This window comes from Zonotrichia albicollis, chromosome 3 (genome assembly GCF_047830755.1).
Source record: "Zonotrichia albicollis isolate bZonAlb1 chromosome 3, bZonAlb1.hap1, whole genome shotgun sequence".
Taxonomy (NCBI): Eukaryota; Metazoa; Chordata; class Aves; order Passeriformes; family Passerellidae; genus Zonotrichia; species Zonotrichia albicollis.
The window spans coordinates 50,477,374-50,494,258 of NC_133821.1; the positions used below are offsets into that span (position 1 = coordinate 50,477,374).

Consider the following 16,885-nt stretch of genomic DNA (forward strand, 5'->3'; position numbering starts at 1 on the left):
CAAGAATACACCATCTCTGGTCCTCTTTAAGCTATTGTTCTCCTCTTCGGATTATCCTAAGCAGCCCCATCTTAAAACAGCCAGATGCCAGTGTGTTTCAGCGTTTTGCGTCCGAGGAGTAGGGTGCTGACTAATCCTAGAATTATTTATTTCAAGAACTCCTTTTAATAATATTGCACTGATCCCCTTACACCCAGCACCTTTAAACAAAGAAATGGTATGTAAACAGCTTGACAATTAATGCTTTGATTGACACAGGCCAGAGCCACTTGCCCATATAAACTATTTTTGTCACTAGGCAGACTGACAGGCAGTGGAAATCCAGCCCACACTGGATTTCCCTTCCCAAATAGGGCCAGGTCCTTTCAAGTCCCACAAAAAATGGTTTGTTGCCACCCTTCCCCTTTTCTAAGTTTGTATGGGCTGCAGGAAGCATCCCTGGTTTAACATCTAATTAAAGCAGGGTAAAGCCCACTTTCCACCTGCAATTCACTCTTGCTCTAGTCCAGTATGAAAGAATTTGAGCCTTATCACAGTGAATGGATAAGAGGAAGAAAGAAGGAGAGAGATAGAAGGAAATAAAGTATGGTGCAACTACCAGGAAAATGAGAGAAGGGACTCCTGCAAATGGCATCCTCTGGGTAAAGGAGCTAAGACAAGCAGAGCTTATGAACAATGATCAAAGTAGGTGAGGGTAGAGTACAGCCTGCACTGCAGGCTTCGTGCAAGAGCAGCATAAAACATTTCACACCAATGAAGATCAAGTTGTAGCTTATTTTTCCCTCCAAAGTAATATAATAACTATAAGGTGCCAAAATAATCAGCTGTCCTTATCTGCTCGTGTCTCACTACTCATTTGTACAGAAGTCTAATGGTGCTTCTATTCCAGGAGATAGGGAGATGACTACTTTTGTGACAAAACAACAGTACTGAAGGGGCAGCTTTTTGCAGTAAGTTTTCTAAAGCAAGAAGCAGCAGGCAGTACCAGTTTTAGCCATCCAGCAGATGTGCCCTATTTGCATCTATGCCCATCAAAAAAAGTTACCGTCACAATAGAATAGAATTAGAAGATGGTCAATTAAGACTTGCTCTAATTACAAGACAATAGCTAATACTGACTTTAGTTATATGAGAGCTCTGAATTCAACCCTGCCTATCACACTACAACTACTAAGTACACACACACACTTTTTGCTGCTGGGGAAGAAGTTTTAGGTACTGGGATCCACAGGACACTTACCTAGATTCAGTACATACCATTTACTTTTTCGGCCTGATTTGCTTCATGATGTTGCAGTAATAAAGTGACACTCCATGATAAAATTTCACTTTTGAGTCTGTTACCACAGTATGAAAAACAAAACTTTTCCAGGTATTCAAGAGTTTTATTGCCATTTGGAATATGTTTATTGTTCAAAAACACTGCACTGAAAAAAAATCTGAACATATGTTCTCACATTCTTTGTCAATTTTACCTTTACAGCAATGTAACTTTCAGGCAGATCATGCAGAAAAACCACTCTCACAATGAAGTCAAAAACTACTGAAAGGCACTTGGCATCTTTCAGATCTTAGACTCCAAACAAGTTCAGTTTTTGCCTGTGTAATAATTACATACATCTAGAATAACTCAAACAGTAGGAAAAAATAAAATCCACTTAGAACTTCTTAAAGAACAGTATCAGGCTTTGTTGCCTTCCTTCATTCAGTGCTATGCTTTTGTTTTCCCAAGCCTTCTTTAAATAGTGTGCAACATAAAAATGGATGTTAATGAAGTCTCTTTACTGAGAAAAGGCATGCAGTGAGGGAAGGGGGATGGCTGCTCACCCCAGGCTGCCTATCTACACATTTGTTCTTGTAGATCAGCAAGCCACTGCTTAAGTTAAAAAAAAAAAATAGAATAGGAATGAATGCACTCAAGTTAAATGGCTTTTAAGAATATGTTAATACAAACAATGATACCACCTACAGTTCTGTTTACTGACCTCTGTTCATGTTGGTTTTAAAATGAGTTTTTGAGTTTTGTCAAACCATCATGGGCCACTTTTGTACACTGTTAGATAAAAAAGTTGGTGTTCAAATATTGCTTGTTATTTGGGTGGCTAATGTTTTATTAAAAGGGTAGTTATTAAAGATCAGTAAGGCAGCAAGACTTTAAATGTAATGGTTTACATCACTGAAAGTACTTTTTAAAAGGCAAGATAAAAATATTATTAGAAGAATTCTTGGTGGGGTCATATTCATAATGGGTGTTTCTGTTTCATCCCCACTGTAATTGTCACAGCAACTGTAGATGGCATGTCTTCCTTGGTTGTCATTCAGGATGAATACATTCCCTGGCTCATTTCAAGTAATATATTTAGTTCTTTTTCTCCAGCCTGCCAAAAGAAAAACAGCTTTTGTAAGAGTGAATATTGAAATACAATTGCTATTAAAAAAACTTTATGAATGAAGGACATTGTGCAAAACTGCAAGTAGACTTGTCTCCGCATAAGTTACTGACCAGTCTCATTTTTTAATTTACATTTCAGAAGGTTTCATTCTCTATTGTTCCACAATAGTTTCTTGGGGCAGAAGAGAGAAAAGCCATAATCCTGATCGGCAGGATTGCTTGGGGCAGTGTCTGCACTGCTTGCTACACAACCAGAGTGTGAGACTGATCACAGTCTGTTCCCCAGGCCCACTCAGTTGGCTCCACATCATGTATGGAACAGTCGGCTCTGATAGGTTTTGTGTGACTTCTCTTCCAGATGTACAGCTCCTTCACAGTTTTATGGATGTTTTCCATCTCAGGAATTAGTTACCAAGATGCAGACAAACCAAGAAACTGCACAAAAAAACCCCAAAATAGCCAGCAGCTGCTGAAGGCCCTGTCTACACTCCCTGACGACCACAAGGGCTTCCTGCCTTTTCTGTGTGCAGACCTCAGAAGGTTCAAAGGAGGTGCAAAGTAGAAAGTTCTGCCTACTGACAACAAGCTTGTTAACAGGTTTGCAAAAGGTAATGAAGTTAAACAAGTTCAGAAACCATGCAGAGCTTTGCACCCCAGTTAAAAATCACTAACAGAGTATTCCAGGAGCCATCAGTTTATGACTTTCCCATTTAAAAATGTGACTTGCCTGTATTTGATCAGTCGTCCTCCTTGAATAAGTTGTGCAATTTCATTAGTGAAGTGGCATGCAAAAAGAAGCCAGTTTCTTGGCTGCACTTTGTAGGCAAATCTCATGAAAGTCAAGGAGTAACAACACAGTGCTGCAAAGGATGATAGATCTTGTTAAGAGACTGTAAATGTCTGCATTTTGTTGAGTCACAATTTTCCTACTAGTAAAATGTAATGACAGGCAGAAGATTTGTTGCTGCTTATGAGTTTTCCAACCACCCTACAAACTTTGAGGATCCAATGCAAGAAGACAAAACAGTGTTCACTTCTACTACACAAGAAAATCTACATGGCTGCAGCTTCCCATAAAAATTCATCTTACTCATACACTATCCTGTGATGCAACTGAAGTCTTATTAGTTTATTATCTAAATTACCTCATCCAGAAAATAGGAGTTTAATCTCAATGAGACATAGTCTGTCATATACTATTATTCTGACAATTTCTAAGACAAAGTATTTTTAAAGACACTAATCACTTAAATAGAGTTCTTTCTGGGTACATTTTAAGATCAGGAGCTTTCAGTGTCCAGGGAATCATGAACATTCAGAAACATGAAGCTTTGTTATTGGCTTTCCGGAAAGATGAGAAACTATTTTGATCTACTCTCCTACCATAATTTAAATATAGGAAACTACAACCCAAGAATTCCCTAGTTTTGTAACATTCTGACAGGCTTAAAGAAAAATTGGTAAATTAATTGTTCAAGGAAAACAGTCTTTTTAAAAGTTCAAATATTCTTTTTACATCCCCTGCTTCTGTACACACAAACTATATAGACCTGCAAAACTTTAAAAAAGTGTCTCAACACTGCTGAACTGGGTAGCTGCCTTCAAAACACTATTTGCAAAACAGTTTTGCTGTACCGGAGACTATTTAAAATATTGTTCTGTCTCAAGGAAGCTGATTAAGGGACTGAATTACTGTAAGCAGAGCCTAATGATAGTGGGACTATAAAATTTCTTAAGCCAAATGTATTTTGCTTGTGGGAAGAAGAATTACGCAGAATTAAGTTATTAAGTGAATTAAGGAAGAGATATAATGCCAAAATTAAGATAATAAATTAAAACTGCAAGATTTCTAATCCTAGAAAATAATTTGAACATAGAGACAGACATCTAGGCAAAAACTATACATGTTCTAAAGAGAGGTGGAAAAATATTATTATTGCATTTAAAAATAATTTCTCACTAAGAGTCACAATAGTCTCCCATAGACAACTACTTTGCAAGGAGTTAAAGCTTTCTTTGCTGCTTCTTGCACCCTGCTGACCAACCATTACCATTTCTTCACTTTGTCAGTGCTGATAAATACTTAAATCTCACACTAACTACAAAGGATCATTGTTCTTTATACAAAGAATAAAACTGAGCAGAGATACATTTTGAACAAGTGTGTGCAATAGCTTAAGATAATACAAATTATACTTCAGGAGACAATCTGGTCTCGAAAACTGCCAAGGGTCAAGAGCTGCCTCACTCTTCCCTCCCAAATTAGTGGAAAGCTTTCAAAAAAAGCCCTGCAGTTTTTCAGTACCTCAATTTAAACAGCGTCTGAAGTTATGTAACAAGATATTTGATATCTACATCTGCTTTGATCACAAGTTTGCAGACAACTAATAACATATCACTGCCTAAATGACAGAAACTGTGTTCTGCAGTCAGTTTCCTAACAAGAAGTTTGTCTCAGGTCTTACCAAATGTCATTCTGCCACTAATAATTTCAGGCGATTTCTTCATGTCATTAAAAGCAGCAACAGGAAGACCCCAGTTGGCAACTGGCCCCCAAAAGTGCTGTGAAGAGGGAAAACAAAAATCAAGTTAAACAGAAACAAAAATCACCTGCAGTAGTCTTACAGTTTTTTCTTAGCCCCACATAACTAGAAGGGAGGGTTATTGGTAAAATTCCAAGAAAATACAGACTATTTCTAATGTAAGAGAGAAACTAAACCTTTCTTTTAGGGGTACCTACCCTTCAGAAGGAAAGGTAAAGGAACCTACTCTGGATCTTCTTTCAGATCAGAGAGGAACTATCTAGAGCCATTGAAATAGAATTCTGTGTAATTATAGCTTAGCAGTCATTAACCATCTGATTGGTATTGTCAAATTTATAGCTCACTTCTGCACAGACAATTAGCATTTCCCTCTTTCAATTAAGGCCACTCAAAAATATAATGAAAATGTAAGGACTTGATGTAGTGAAGAACTGAAGGTGTTTTCATTTAATGCTGAGGATGAAGAAAAGCTCAGCAGGCATCTTGTGAGTGCCTACACCCTCTCTTTGATAGAACGGGGCCAGCAAGCAAAGCAAACTTTACCCTGAGCTACACCTGCAGTTGCTGAAACTATTTTGTGATTACTTAAAATTCAGTAATTCAACAAATGTCAGAGGAGAGCAGTTAGCAACAGGTGTGTACACAGATAGAATAGAGACAAGAAGTGGAAAGGATCAAATCAGAAAAACTGATAGGTTTATTTTGATGAGTATTATCTAAAAGACTCTAAACTGAGCAAAATAATGACTTAAGTTCAATTTCTGCTACTGGTATGAGCAAAAAGGCTTCACCAGAATTCTTTCCATACAAGATGCACACAGTATTTGCCTCAGCTTCTTCTAAGTAGAAACTCATTCTCAGAAGTAACTTGGCCAGATACAACAAAAGAGATGCACCTCACAAGAAAAAGCTTTGCAGATATCAGCTATATCCATTCTTTTGACACTTCCTGTAACTATTAACATTACTAATTATACATAACTATAACATTGGAATTATCAGGGGGTATTTAAATTTCTTGCAATTTTCATTCTAAGACACTCTTGCCAGTCTTGATTGTAATGGTACAGTCAAACTAAAAGCCACACTTGCTTCCTGCAGTTGCAATAGAAGAAACTTCAGTAGATAAAAGTGAGTTTAAGTTACACACATTTTTGATAGTTCAACTTCAGTGCAATATGCAAAATATAGTATTTCTGCAAATTCAGACTTATAACAGTATTCTGAAGATCAGGGTAAAAGCATTTGTGTGCTATATTCCTAGTAATAGGAAAACTGACATCTGCAGTGGTTAAAGCCTCTCAAGTGCATCAGAGGTAACATGGCACAACTGAGGAGAGTTGCATGACTACATGGTATTTAAAATGTACCACCACACCAAAGCCAACTTCAAATGGAGGGACACTACCTGTACTTGGTGATGGCTTTCTAGTCATTTCAGGGGTCTCATTTGAACAACTGCAGTTTATGAAAAATAAGCTTTTTTTATTGAATCTCTGAAACGGTTGCAGTTTTTAAGAATATGACTGACAACTACTGTTTTGAAAAGTAAATTAAATCAATTTGGTATTTTTACTTAATCAATCGCCATTAGAACATAACCAAATAATACACCACAGATTTTGAACCATTCAAATCTAGGCTGTGCAAGCTGAAGAATCATCAGTAAACAAAAGCAGTGCAGCAGTAGCTTTTCTCTGCTGACAAGGAGTTTTATCTGGAACCTTGAGATGGCTATCAGGCTTTACGGTCTCCAGGCAGGCAGCCCTTTGAAGTCTCACAAAAATAAAAATACATCCAATAAGTTTGTCTTTTCTCTAGGTAGAAGAGCCACTCTTCCATAGCATTACAATTCACAGTACAACAGGCATAAAATTCCCACTTCCAGTTTCAGAGGCAAACTGAAAGGGTCCAGGACAGAAGAAGAGTGCAAGATGAGTTATTTTGTACACTTATTGTCTGGCCTGAAGGCTGTTAGAGATAAGCCAGGCAGTCTGGTTATGTAACAGTATTGCTGTTACGTAGAATAAAGGGTTTCACACTGCTCTGATCTCCTTAGCAAAAGAGCATGGAAAAGACAAAGCCCCTTGAATTTAAGACATTCTGAAGATGACTTGGTCATCTTAGCATCAAACTTGCAATTAAATATTCCTAGTGCATCACTTCTGGAGGTTTGTATTATGCCTTTCAAGTGCAGACAAAGTCATAACAGTACTAAGGGAAAAAGACAGCAAGTTACTGAAGTTAGGAACAATGTGAAACCAGAAATCCCCTCCCTTTTCTTACCGTACTGTTCAAGTGCACCATCATCGTTTTCCATTCAAAAAGCACATGAAAGAAAGGAGAAAAAAAACCAACACATTAGTTTCTTTCATAATCTACATAAACAAAAGCATACCACAAATAGAAAATAGGCACAAGTCAGGAAGCTGTCATGGCATTAACTTAAAATAATGCATCGGTGTTTAAAAAAATCCCATTTCCCACAAGAGCTATCACTGTGACAAGTGTTTGCTGCTCTTTTTCCCAGCTACATAAAATCCCATTATGGTCAGTGGAAGACATTCAACCCTTCAGAGCATCCAAGATCCCACCCCAGTGACTTTAAATGATGCCAAAAGACATCAAGCTTTGTAATGGCAAAGCTAAACAGCTAAAATTCTTCAGTGAAAGCTTTGAAGTTGCTTGGAATTCTCTGTATACCTCTGTAAGTAGGTCAAACCAAAGACTGCCAGATATCTTCCTGTCACTAAATTTGGGCCAACTATGGCTGTACCAAACATGAGCTATAACACATTCTCAGTGATATATACAATTACACTTCTGTCCTGTATGGGGTTCATTTCAGCGATAATCTAGGTACCAGTTTAGGTAATAACTTAATGATCTATGCACAAAAGATAGACTACAGCATACATTTAATATTGTTTGCTGTTAACAAAAGCTTACTAACTTTTAAACACCTTCTTTTTAATAAACGTACCGACAAGACTTAGTTCTGAATTATGACTTACAAGAAGGCACTTCTTATGAGAAATAGGTAGGCTAATAGAAAGCCTGAGTTGCAGAACACTTTGTAACCATCACTTCCCTCACCCTGATTGCCATGTTCTTAGATAGCCATTTTATAAAAACGGTAAGGGCACAGTCAGGTCTACTCAGGAAATCACAAAGGATGTGTGTTTCAGTGAGGCTTCACTACAAACCGGTTCAAGGTGCTTCATTTCGATGCCCTTGACTAGTCTAACCACTTGTTGTTTGTTTTCTCTTTAACTGACCTGCAGCAACAGTTGACTGAAGTTCACAAGACAAATGTAAACTTAAATTTCTTCATAAAACCTTAACTAAACAAGTTCAGATGTGTCTTCTGTCACCACGTTTTGTGCCAACAGAATTCAGCCTTAATTTTTAAAGTGTAAGTTGCTTCCAGGGAAGTGAAAGCCTAAAATAGAATCAAACTGATACTACTTTAACAGAGTAGGCAGCTCTGGCTAAGGTCTTACAAGGTTATCCTTACAATCACATGAGAGTGGAAAACATCCTTATAGAAGAGGGCAAACCAAGGGCACATAGACTCTCCCAGGAAACAGGCATCCAGCCCCAAAGCTCTGCAGCCAAGAGAGTTGCAACACATGCACCGCATCCAATAGCGAGGATACTGCCCCATGTTGGACCCCTCTATTTCTGAAGTGACTCCATTCCAAATTAGTAGTTTCCAAGAACTAAATTCAGTCCTTGACAAAGAAAACATTGAACTAATGTTTTCAGAACTGTGAACAGCAACTGTTCTGGACTTAGTCAGTTTCCAAGTATCAGTTTTCTATATAACTGTCTAGACCAGACAAGAGGAACCCAGACAATACCTTGTATCGGTACTAAGTTCATTCCAAAAAGACTGCAGTGGGAAAGACTTAGTTCTCAAAAATTTCTGCATGTATTTTCCTCAGTCTGGCAATACGAACATTAGTAGGCCAGGGACCATTCTCTAAGTATAGGAGAACCTCACCATGTGTTTTCCCCATACTGCCATCCCCCAAGCGGAAGGGGCACTACCCTTCTGCAAAAGGGCAGATTGTTCAGTTCTCAGAGCACACAAGACAAGCAGGTGTGTGTCCTTCAGTTTCTACCACATATCACAGAGAACTTTTTATTTTAAAGTTTTGACATCCTCATGTTTAAATATTTACTAAAGAGAACTGAAGATCAGCTAATTTTGGTTCTATTACCGATGCTACCTCCTCTGAAGTTTGTTTAATTAAAAGAGTTCCTAGACAGCTCACATCAGTTTAAGTGCTCAGACTTTCCAGGGAATGCACTACCTCTATTTCAAAGCCCTCTCTATTAACAGAGTCACTACATTTGCATTGCTGAGTCATCAGGAAGAGACGTTTCAGAAGTTCCCCAGCACACTGCAATGTCCATGCCTCTTTTCCTGTTACCAGGAGATTTTTGCATTCCTTGCAATTCATTATGTGATCAAAGCAATTTAGGCTTCCACCACAAGAAGATGACAGCTTGTCTAGAATGATGTGCTCTGTCTTAAAAGAGGAGGGAAGCTGTTTTATTAGATGTCTTTCAGAAGATGTTTTAAATCAATAGGATAGGAAATAAGAAGATGTAGTTGCCTACTATTATTGGCTTGGATAATATGAATATAGTGACAGCTGTCATTTTTAGAATCTGAAGGAAAAAAAAGCAACTTCAGGTTCGCAATACCTAGGGCTGCCAGGCTTTAATATGCTAATCAGCTAGATTTAAATAACATTACTGCTGCATTTTACAAGCAGGAAAAGTCTACCTACAGCTTATGTTCTTACTATGCTCATTTTGAAGCATTAGCATGCAGTTAGGGTAAATTTGCATTTATAAGATTTACAGTTATTCAGATCCCTATTAATCACCTCTAGAGAAAAGCCAGATGTGAAACTGGCAGAACAATTAATTTTTAATGACAGTTTTAAAAGCAACTTCTCCTGTTTCTTTGTGCAAGACCTAAAAGCCAACCCATGACATAATGCAATTCTAATGCCAGACATATCCACTGAGCAAAGCAGCATGCAATCATTTTGCTTGCTTTAATGTTTGCAGGTTATGAAGCTGAAATTGAAGCTCCTTATTCCAAAAGATGTCTTCAAGTTTTTGATTGCCCCGAGCCATAATAATGGAGCACTTAATCCACCACTTTGGGTAACCTAAGTCATTCTATTGAGGTCAAAGCCTATCACTGGTATCCCAAACAGCACCTTAGTTCATTAATTCTGACAAACAAGTTTCACATTTATAAAGCCTTGATTCCTTGCAGTGGTTAGATGCTGATTTTTGGAACAGACACCACAGCCTCAGAGCTTTTAAGACACCTTTTCTCCATGAACAAAGAAAGGACTTTTTTTCAGGCTAGAGTCCCTTAGTCTGGGGAAGAAAACACCTTCAGGAAGAAATGCAAAAAGATAACTCTCCATTTCTTCTGATGCAGAAGACAGACAAGTCTTTATGGACAGCTATTTAAATTTTAAACACAACAAAAAGCCAGTAACTTACACACATCTCCTAGTGAGCAAGAAACAATGCTGAAAGGCCAGAGCAGATGGAGCAAGTGGCTTTAGCTCTTCATGACACACCCAGTAACAGGAGTACAAATTAAGCAGGTACCTTCATTATAGCAAGACAAAACACATTCCATCCACAATGGCAGAAACCTGCGGCATGCTCTTTTTACTGAGATACAGCCACATATACCGCTTGTTTGAAAACTGGATGAAACACATCTGAAAGGTTTTTTGTTTAAAACTTCTCAGTCTTGGGCAAGGATACAGATATTTCCAGTAACTGTGATGACATTAGGAAGAACCTGTTATCTCACCTGGATGTTTGTTCTTCTAATTATGAAGCAGATTACTGGTTTAATGGCTATTTACATGGTTCACATGAATAGTGTTACAATCAATTAAATGTTAACACTCATATGCATCTATCAAGCTTACATGGCTTCCTCAAGACTTTCAAAAGGAATCACAGAAGCCTGCTCTGGAGTTTTGTTTTGCTTCAAGGTTGTTCTCTTGCTTCTCATATTTTTGCCCCACTGTTTCTGTGGATTTTGATATTGTGAATGCAAAACAAATTGAGCAAGCTTTCCAGTGCCTCACCATGCCCACGATAAAGCACTTATTCCTAATATCTAATCTAAGTCTATCCTCCTGAAGTTTAAGGCTTTACATTATAATCCCTCATCCATGCAGCCTTATACCACCTCCTGCTACTTGAGCCAAGACTACCTTTCTCAGATAAACAGATGTCCTCCTACGTGCTTGCTTAACATCAAACACAAGGTGCAATAGATGTAGGCAAAACAGCAAGCAACAGCTACAGCGAAAGGTTGCTCAACCACCTTTATTAGAAGAGATCATTTTTATTTGTTTAGTTTGTCAAACAGCGTGTCAGCTGAAGAAACGTCAGCCTGCCTACCCGAGACTCCTCCACAGTGGTTCAACAAGATTTAAGTATACCAAAACTGTTCTTGAAGGCAGTCTTATAGTTGCAGTGCAGACTGCCATATCCCTCACGCAAGACAAAGCTTGACACAAGCACTGAGCTTGTGCTCCGGGAAGTGTCTCAAGCCACGCTCCCTCGACAGCGGGACTCTGACAAGCCTCCGCAAAGAGACAGCTATTTACACGGACTCAGAGATTCAAATACCCGATCTTCAGACTGTATCTGTGATCAGGCTCGCTTTTGCCAAAGGCAGAGCGGAGCTCTCTCTGCCCTTGTGTCAGGCTGTCCCGGTGCCGGGGCTCCTGTGCCGCAGCGAGCGCCTGCCCGCGGCGGGGCGGCCCTGGCGGCTGTCACAGCCGGGACGGGAAGGTCACGCAGGGGCGCAGCTGCCGCGGCAGCTTCGAAGCGCGCCGCGTCACTTCAAGGTCAAGGCCGGTTTGCTCGGGCTGGGGCGGGACAGCGACAGCCCCGACTGCCCCCGGGGGCAGAGGTGACGACGGGCGCGACAAGGGGAACGACGGGACATGACACCTCGGGGCCGGCTCCTCGCTGCCTTTCCCCCGGTCAGCCGCCGGCGAGGGCGACCTCGCTAGGGGTCAACCGGTGCCAACCGTCCGGGGCGCCCCGAGGCTGCGGGGAGCTGAGGGGTTCGGGGACCGAACGCTGCTCCCTACCGTCCGCCCGGGCAGGGCGGTGGACTCGGCGATAACGCCCCCCGCGCCGCGCTCACCTCATCAGATAGTCCCTGAACTCCTTGCTGCGCACATAGTCCACGGCCTTGCGGCCCAGCGCCGCCGCCATGGCGTCTCGGCGGCAGTGCGGTGTCCTTCGATCGCCCGCCTGGCCCGGCCGCCTGACGACGCCGCCGCCGCCGGTGACAACTGCCCCGCGCGCCGCCCGCCGCCCGCTTTACGGCACTGCGCGTGCCGCCCCGCCCCGCCCCGTCACCGCGGCGCTCTCGCCGCCCATTGGCTGCGGCGGCCCCGCCCCCCGCGCGCGCCCGGCCCGCGGAGACGGTCCCGGGCAGGGGGAAAGGCAGGGGCCGTAAAGCAACGCGGCGTGAGGAGGGGGGGAGAGCGTCGCAAGGCGCGGCGAGGAGGGGTCGCCGTGGGCCGAGCCGCCGGCGTTCTTTCGCAGCACGCGGGGATGCGTCGCGCGGCGGCTCCGCGGGCCGCGATTGGCTGCGGGCCGCGGCAGGTGGCTCCCCATTGGCGCGCACCGCCCCTCGCGGGGCGTGGGACTCCGCCCCCGGTGGCGCGAGCGCGGCGTGAGGGGAAAATGGGGTGCGGAGGGGGAATGGGGGCGGGAGGGAGCAGGTGACACGGTGAGGGCGGCAGAGCTCCGGGACGGACTAAGCTGGCAGGACGTGGCGTTGTCCTGTCTGGAAACATTCCAAACCCTCTGGACGCGTCCCTGCGTCACCTGCTCTGGGTGACCCTGCCTTGGCGGGGGATCTGGATTAAATGATCTCCAGAGATGCCTTCCAACCCCAGCTATCCTGTGATTCTGTGACAAGTACTTCGATAATTTTAGTTGGAATGGTCTAAGATCTCATCTCTGACCAGCACTTTCTATTTCATACCTGAGCAGAGGTTACTTACGTAGAAGGGAAGATAAACTCTAACCTTCCTAATGCTATCTCAAGAAAATACGGGGCGTACAAACAAATTCTTATGTCTTTGCTCAGTGCACTAGAGATAGTGAAAATGGATGTTTATCTCCCGTGCTTTCCAAAGACTTGCAGCCTCAGTTTTTAAGGTCCAGAGCTGGGCTGAGAGTGCAGCTTGGGGCGCAGCTACGCTCTGCAAGAAGCCCTCAGTGCCGTGGCTGCATTGTTTCCTTCTCTTTCCCTCTTCTCTGCAGGATCTCAGATTAAAACAAAACAAACACAAAACCCCAACAACAACGGCAAAAAAACCCCAAATACCAATCAAAAAAAAAAAAAAAAAAAAACCACCACTGAATCCACACACCAAACCCAAAATGCTCAAAAACTGTACCAAAAAGTCCCAACAAAAAGCTTCTCTTCACACGTCCTCCCTCATTGCTTGCTTAGAGAGGAGCAGGTTTGAGGAAGAGCATTGGGTAACCTCTCCTTCTTCTATATATATTCAGCATATGACATGACACCCCGCAACAACGCCTCGCTTTGCTGTGTGAGTGGAAGAATTTTAATCCTCTTGGCATATTGCATTATGAAAAGCCAAAGTGGAGCCCAGCACACTTCTGTAGACTACTTAGACTCCTATTTAAAAGCAGCAGTGTGAATCTGAGCGAGATCTCAAGGAATCATTTATTTCAGTTGATTTGGCATGCAAAGTTGTATGAAAATCAGTCCTGTATGTTCAAACAATCCTCATGTGGTATGATTTCACATATCTCAGACAGGCTCAGTCATTAATATTACACCTACAGTTACAGAACTAACTTTTAGACTTACATAATAAGGCTAAAATGTAGTCTTATTCCCCTTTATTGAAAATTTGTAATTTTTTTTTCCTTAACTCCATGTAGGGAGGAAAACAATTATCTGTCTACTTTGGGAGGCATTATTTTTTAGTTTTTCTTCCTGGAGTAAACAAGTTCTTTTAGCCTTTTCCCACAGGCTGTGCCTATTACATTTTTTAACCTTTTGCCTACTCCATTTGTGTTTAGCTTTCTTAAGGCATAGCCAAGGGTCACCATGTCTCAGTCAAAGCCTTACCATCAGTGCAGTACTCTTCTCCAATTCTGAGAGTATCTCACTTTACTTTTTTTGTTTTCAAAGCAGTTAATGGAAAAATCATTAACCTGAAACATGTCCAGAAGAAAGCAGTCCCACATGACAGGCTCTACCAGTTATGCAACAAAACCAGTTAGCAAGGATTTCAAGTTTGCCTTTGTTTTGTATATTTTTATAGAGCTTTTATTTGCATACTTTTTAAAGCTTTTTAGAAGCATATCAAAAACTGTACAAAAGATCCCCTTAATGTATCCATAGCTTTTACCCCTTTTACCCTGTTCAATAGAGAAATTAGATTGGATTTGACATGGGTTGCTCTTGAGAAGTCCATGTTAAGTGTACTTTTGAGCATGTTGTTCCCTGAATGAACATTAACTTGTAGTTTAATAAATTGTTGGAACAGGTTTTTCTTTGTGGTGTGTTTTGGTTTGTTTTGTTCATTTGTAATTTTTTGTTGTTGGTGGGGTTTTTTGTTTGTTTGTTTGTTTATTTGGGGGTGTTTTTTTTTGGTTTTTTTTGGTTTTTTGGTTTTTTTTACTTATAATTTGCTGAGTGTTTCTTTTCAGATGTGTTCTTCTCCAGTGTGGGACTGCCCTGTCTGTCCTTCCATGACCTGGAGGAAAATCACTAATCATCTCAAGCTGATCATTTCAAATTGCTTTTGTGAGAGCCTGGTGGATTTCAGAGCAAGTTTCATTAGGTTTTGCCACACGTTTTTTTCCTAAAATATATTCCATCTGGTTTTTTTTCCTAGTCTGAACTTTGCTTCTTCCTATTTTTTCATGCTAAATTCATACGTATTTTGGGTTATTAGTACCACACTTCTGCTTTTATCTGTCATGGACTCTTTCTGCATTATTGAATGACTGCAACTTCCTTTGTCTCATTTTATTTTCTAATGCTTTTATCAAAGTCCTTTACTTGTCTTTTATGTCCCATGATAGTTGAAACTGATTTCATAGCTCAACCTTTCTGATTCTGTTATGCAACCTGATTCTGATTCTGTCTGCAAGCTGGCACCATTTCTTTATTTTAATCTCTTCATATGTCCTTTTGGCTATTTACTTGTCCCGTTTTAATTTTTAGATCATTATGTGCTTGTGAATAAGACAAGCCATGTAAGTCGAAGGATGGCTACTGTGTTTCTTCTAACCAGAGCAAGTAATTGTAGCTGGTTTGGTTTTCAAACAGACAGGACCTCTGCAATCTTTTATCCCTTAGATTATCTTCACAAATACCTTGCCTGGCATTTCCTGGAATTTCTTCCTGACATTCTCATTGCTTTCTTTTGTTTCTTGTTAGCCTTGTACTTCTGACCTTTGCAAGGAGATAATTCTGAAGTTTATTTGGCTGTCCAGTTATTCTCCTTATTTTCCCTCACACTTCGGCCAGGTTGCTACATTTTTAACTCACTTACTGACTTTTGTTACTATTGGTCATTAAGCTACAACTTTTCCTGGCAGGATTTGAAAGCTGTTGCGCTGGAGTTCCCCTCCGAGTTTTTATCTGATGGACTCTAAGCTGTGCAGCAGTTATTCTGCATGGGATACTCTAACAACAGAGGCTTTCTGTAGATAGCAGTTCTGCAGCCCTCATCCCTTGCTGCCAGCACATGTCTGCACTCTCCTAAACTGCTATCTGCAGCTGTGGGGGGTGCAGGAGAGCGTTCCTGACTCCTCCATTCCTGGCTCCACAAGTCTTCAGTGCTAGTGCACCCAGGGCTGGTGGTTTTGCCCACAGGACACATACATAAGGTAGTCAGGGCTGGGTGAGCTTTCATAATATTTAGTACTATCTAAATTTTGCTCACTGAGAAGGTGAGCTGTTGGATGATTGGTCTGTTCAGCAAATGAATGCTCATCTCCCTCAGAAGGGAGTCTCCATATCCCATTCCCCTTTTCTGGGTGTGGGGGTGGCAGGGACAATCCTCCTAACTGCAGGGGACATATGGCACTTCCTGTTGTCATCCCAGAAATGTACCCCACAAATCAGTATTTCTTGACCTCAAAGGATTCAGATCCAGCTGCTGAGTAAAGCAGCCTGCAATTTTTCTCATTTTCAGGCATCTCCTGTCTTCCTCTTGACATGCCTTTGCAGGCACATGCATGGTGGTGTTCCACCTGCCTGGCAGTAATGGACATTGCAGAGCAATCTACTAATGCTGCTAATGCAGTGGTGAAGCTTGACAATAAAATCAGTGCTAAAGGATGTATCTAATACAATTCTTAACAAATATTTTTGGAGGGGTAAGTGTGGTGCCTTTTCCCATCTGTGAAAAGAATTACAATAAAATGTTATTTGCAATCTTGCTTGACAGACAAGGGCACAAAAATTAAATGAGCTGTTGAAGAAACTGTGACTTCAGGACTGAAGGAGTTAGTATTTCCCTCCTGTAGTAGCTTCAAAGTTGCAGAAAAATATGAAGAAAAGATACACTGCTTGGACAGTCTTCCTCGACCTCGTAATGAAATACCTGTTCATTGCAGTGGGCAGAAATCCCATGGTAGATACACAAGATTGGCTGGAGCTACTGTGACATTTAATCAGCTGCAATCTCAAACTGAGCCAAGTGAGAGCACAGCTTGATGTGACATGTGCATTTCTCTTTGCATCTTTGATTATGGATACATTATCCCTACATCCTGGCAGGATGCTTGAGCAGTTTTATTCCATGTGGAGCACACAGCAGTAACTAAGTAGATTGAACACCTGAGAATGCTAAGAAGGGAGTCTGTGTTA

The 16,885-nt window shown here is 41.3% G+C and overlaps 1 protein-coding gene across 1 annotated transcript; it reads right to left on the bottom strand.

Annotated features, from left to right (window-relative positions):
- Positions 1-1,364: 1,364 nt before the first annotated feature.
- On the bottom strand, positions 1,365-12,356 carry MPC1 (mitochondrial pyruvate carrier 1). Its single transcript, XM_005486476.2, has 5 exons — positions 12,155-12,356; positions 7,222-7,225; positions 4,858-4,954; positions 3,120-3,252; positions 1,365-2,378 (listed from the first exon to the last, which is right to left on the bottom strand). The coding sequence occupies exons 1-5, from the start codon at positions 12,223-12,225 to the stop codon at positions 2,360-2,362; spliced, it is 324 nt and encodes a 107-aa protein (XP_005486533.1). The 5' UTR covers positions 12,226-12,356; the 3' UTR covers positions 1,365-2,359.
- Positions 12,357-16,885: the final 4,529 nt, after the last annotated feature.

Bases quoted from the DNA above. Each gene is read 5' to 3' on its own strand.
- MPC1 (XM_005486476.2), bottom strand. From the start codon at position 12,225: ATGGCGGCGGCGCTGGGCCGCAAGGCCGTGGACTATGTGCGCAGCAAG. The intron at 3,253-4,857 runs GTAAGACCTGAG...CATCCTTTGCAG, and splicing joins TAGTGGCAGAATGACATTTG to CACTGTGTTGTTACTCCTTG.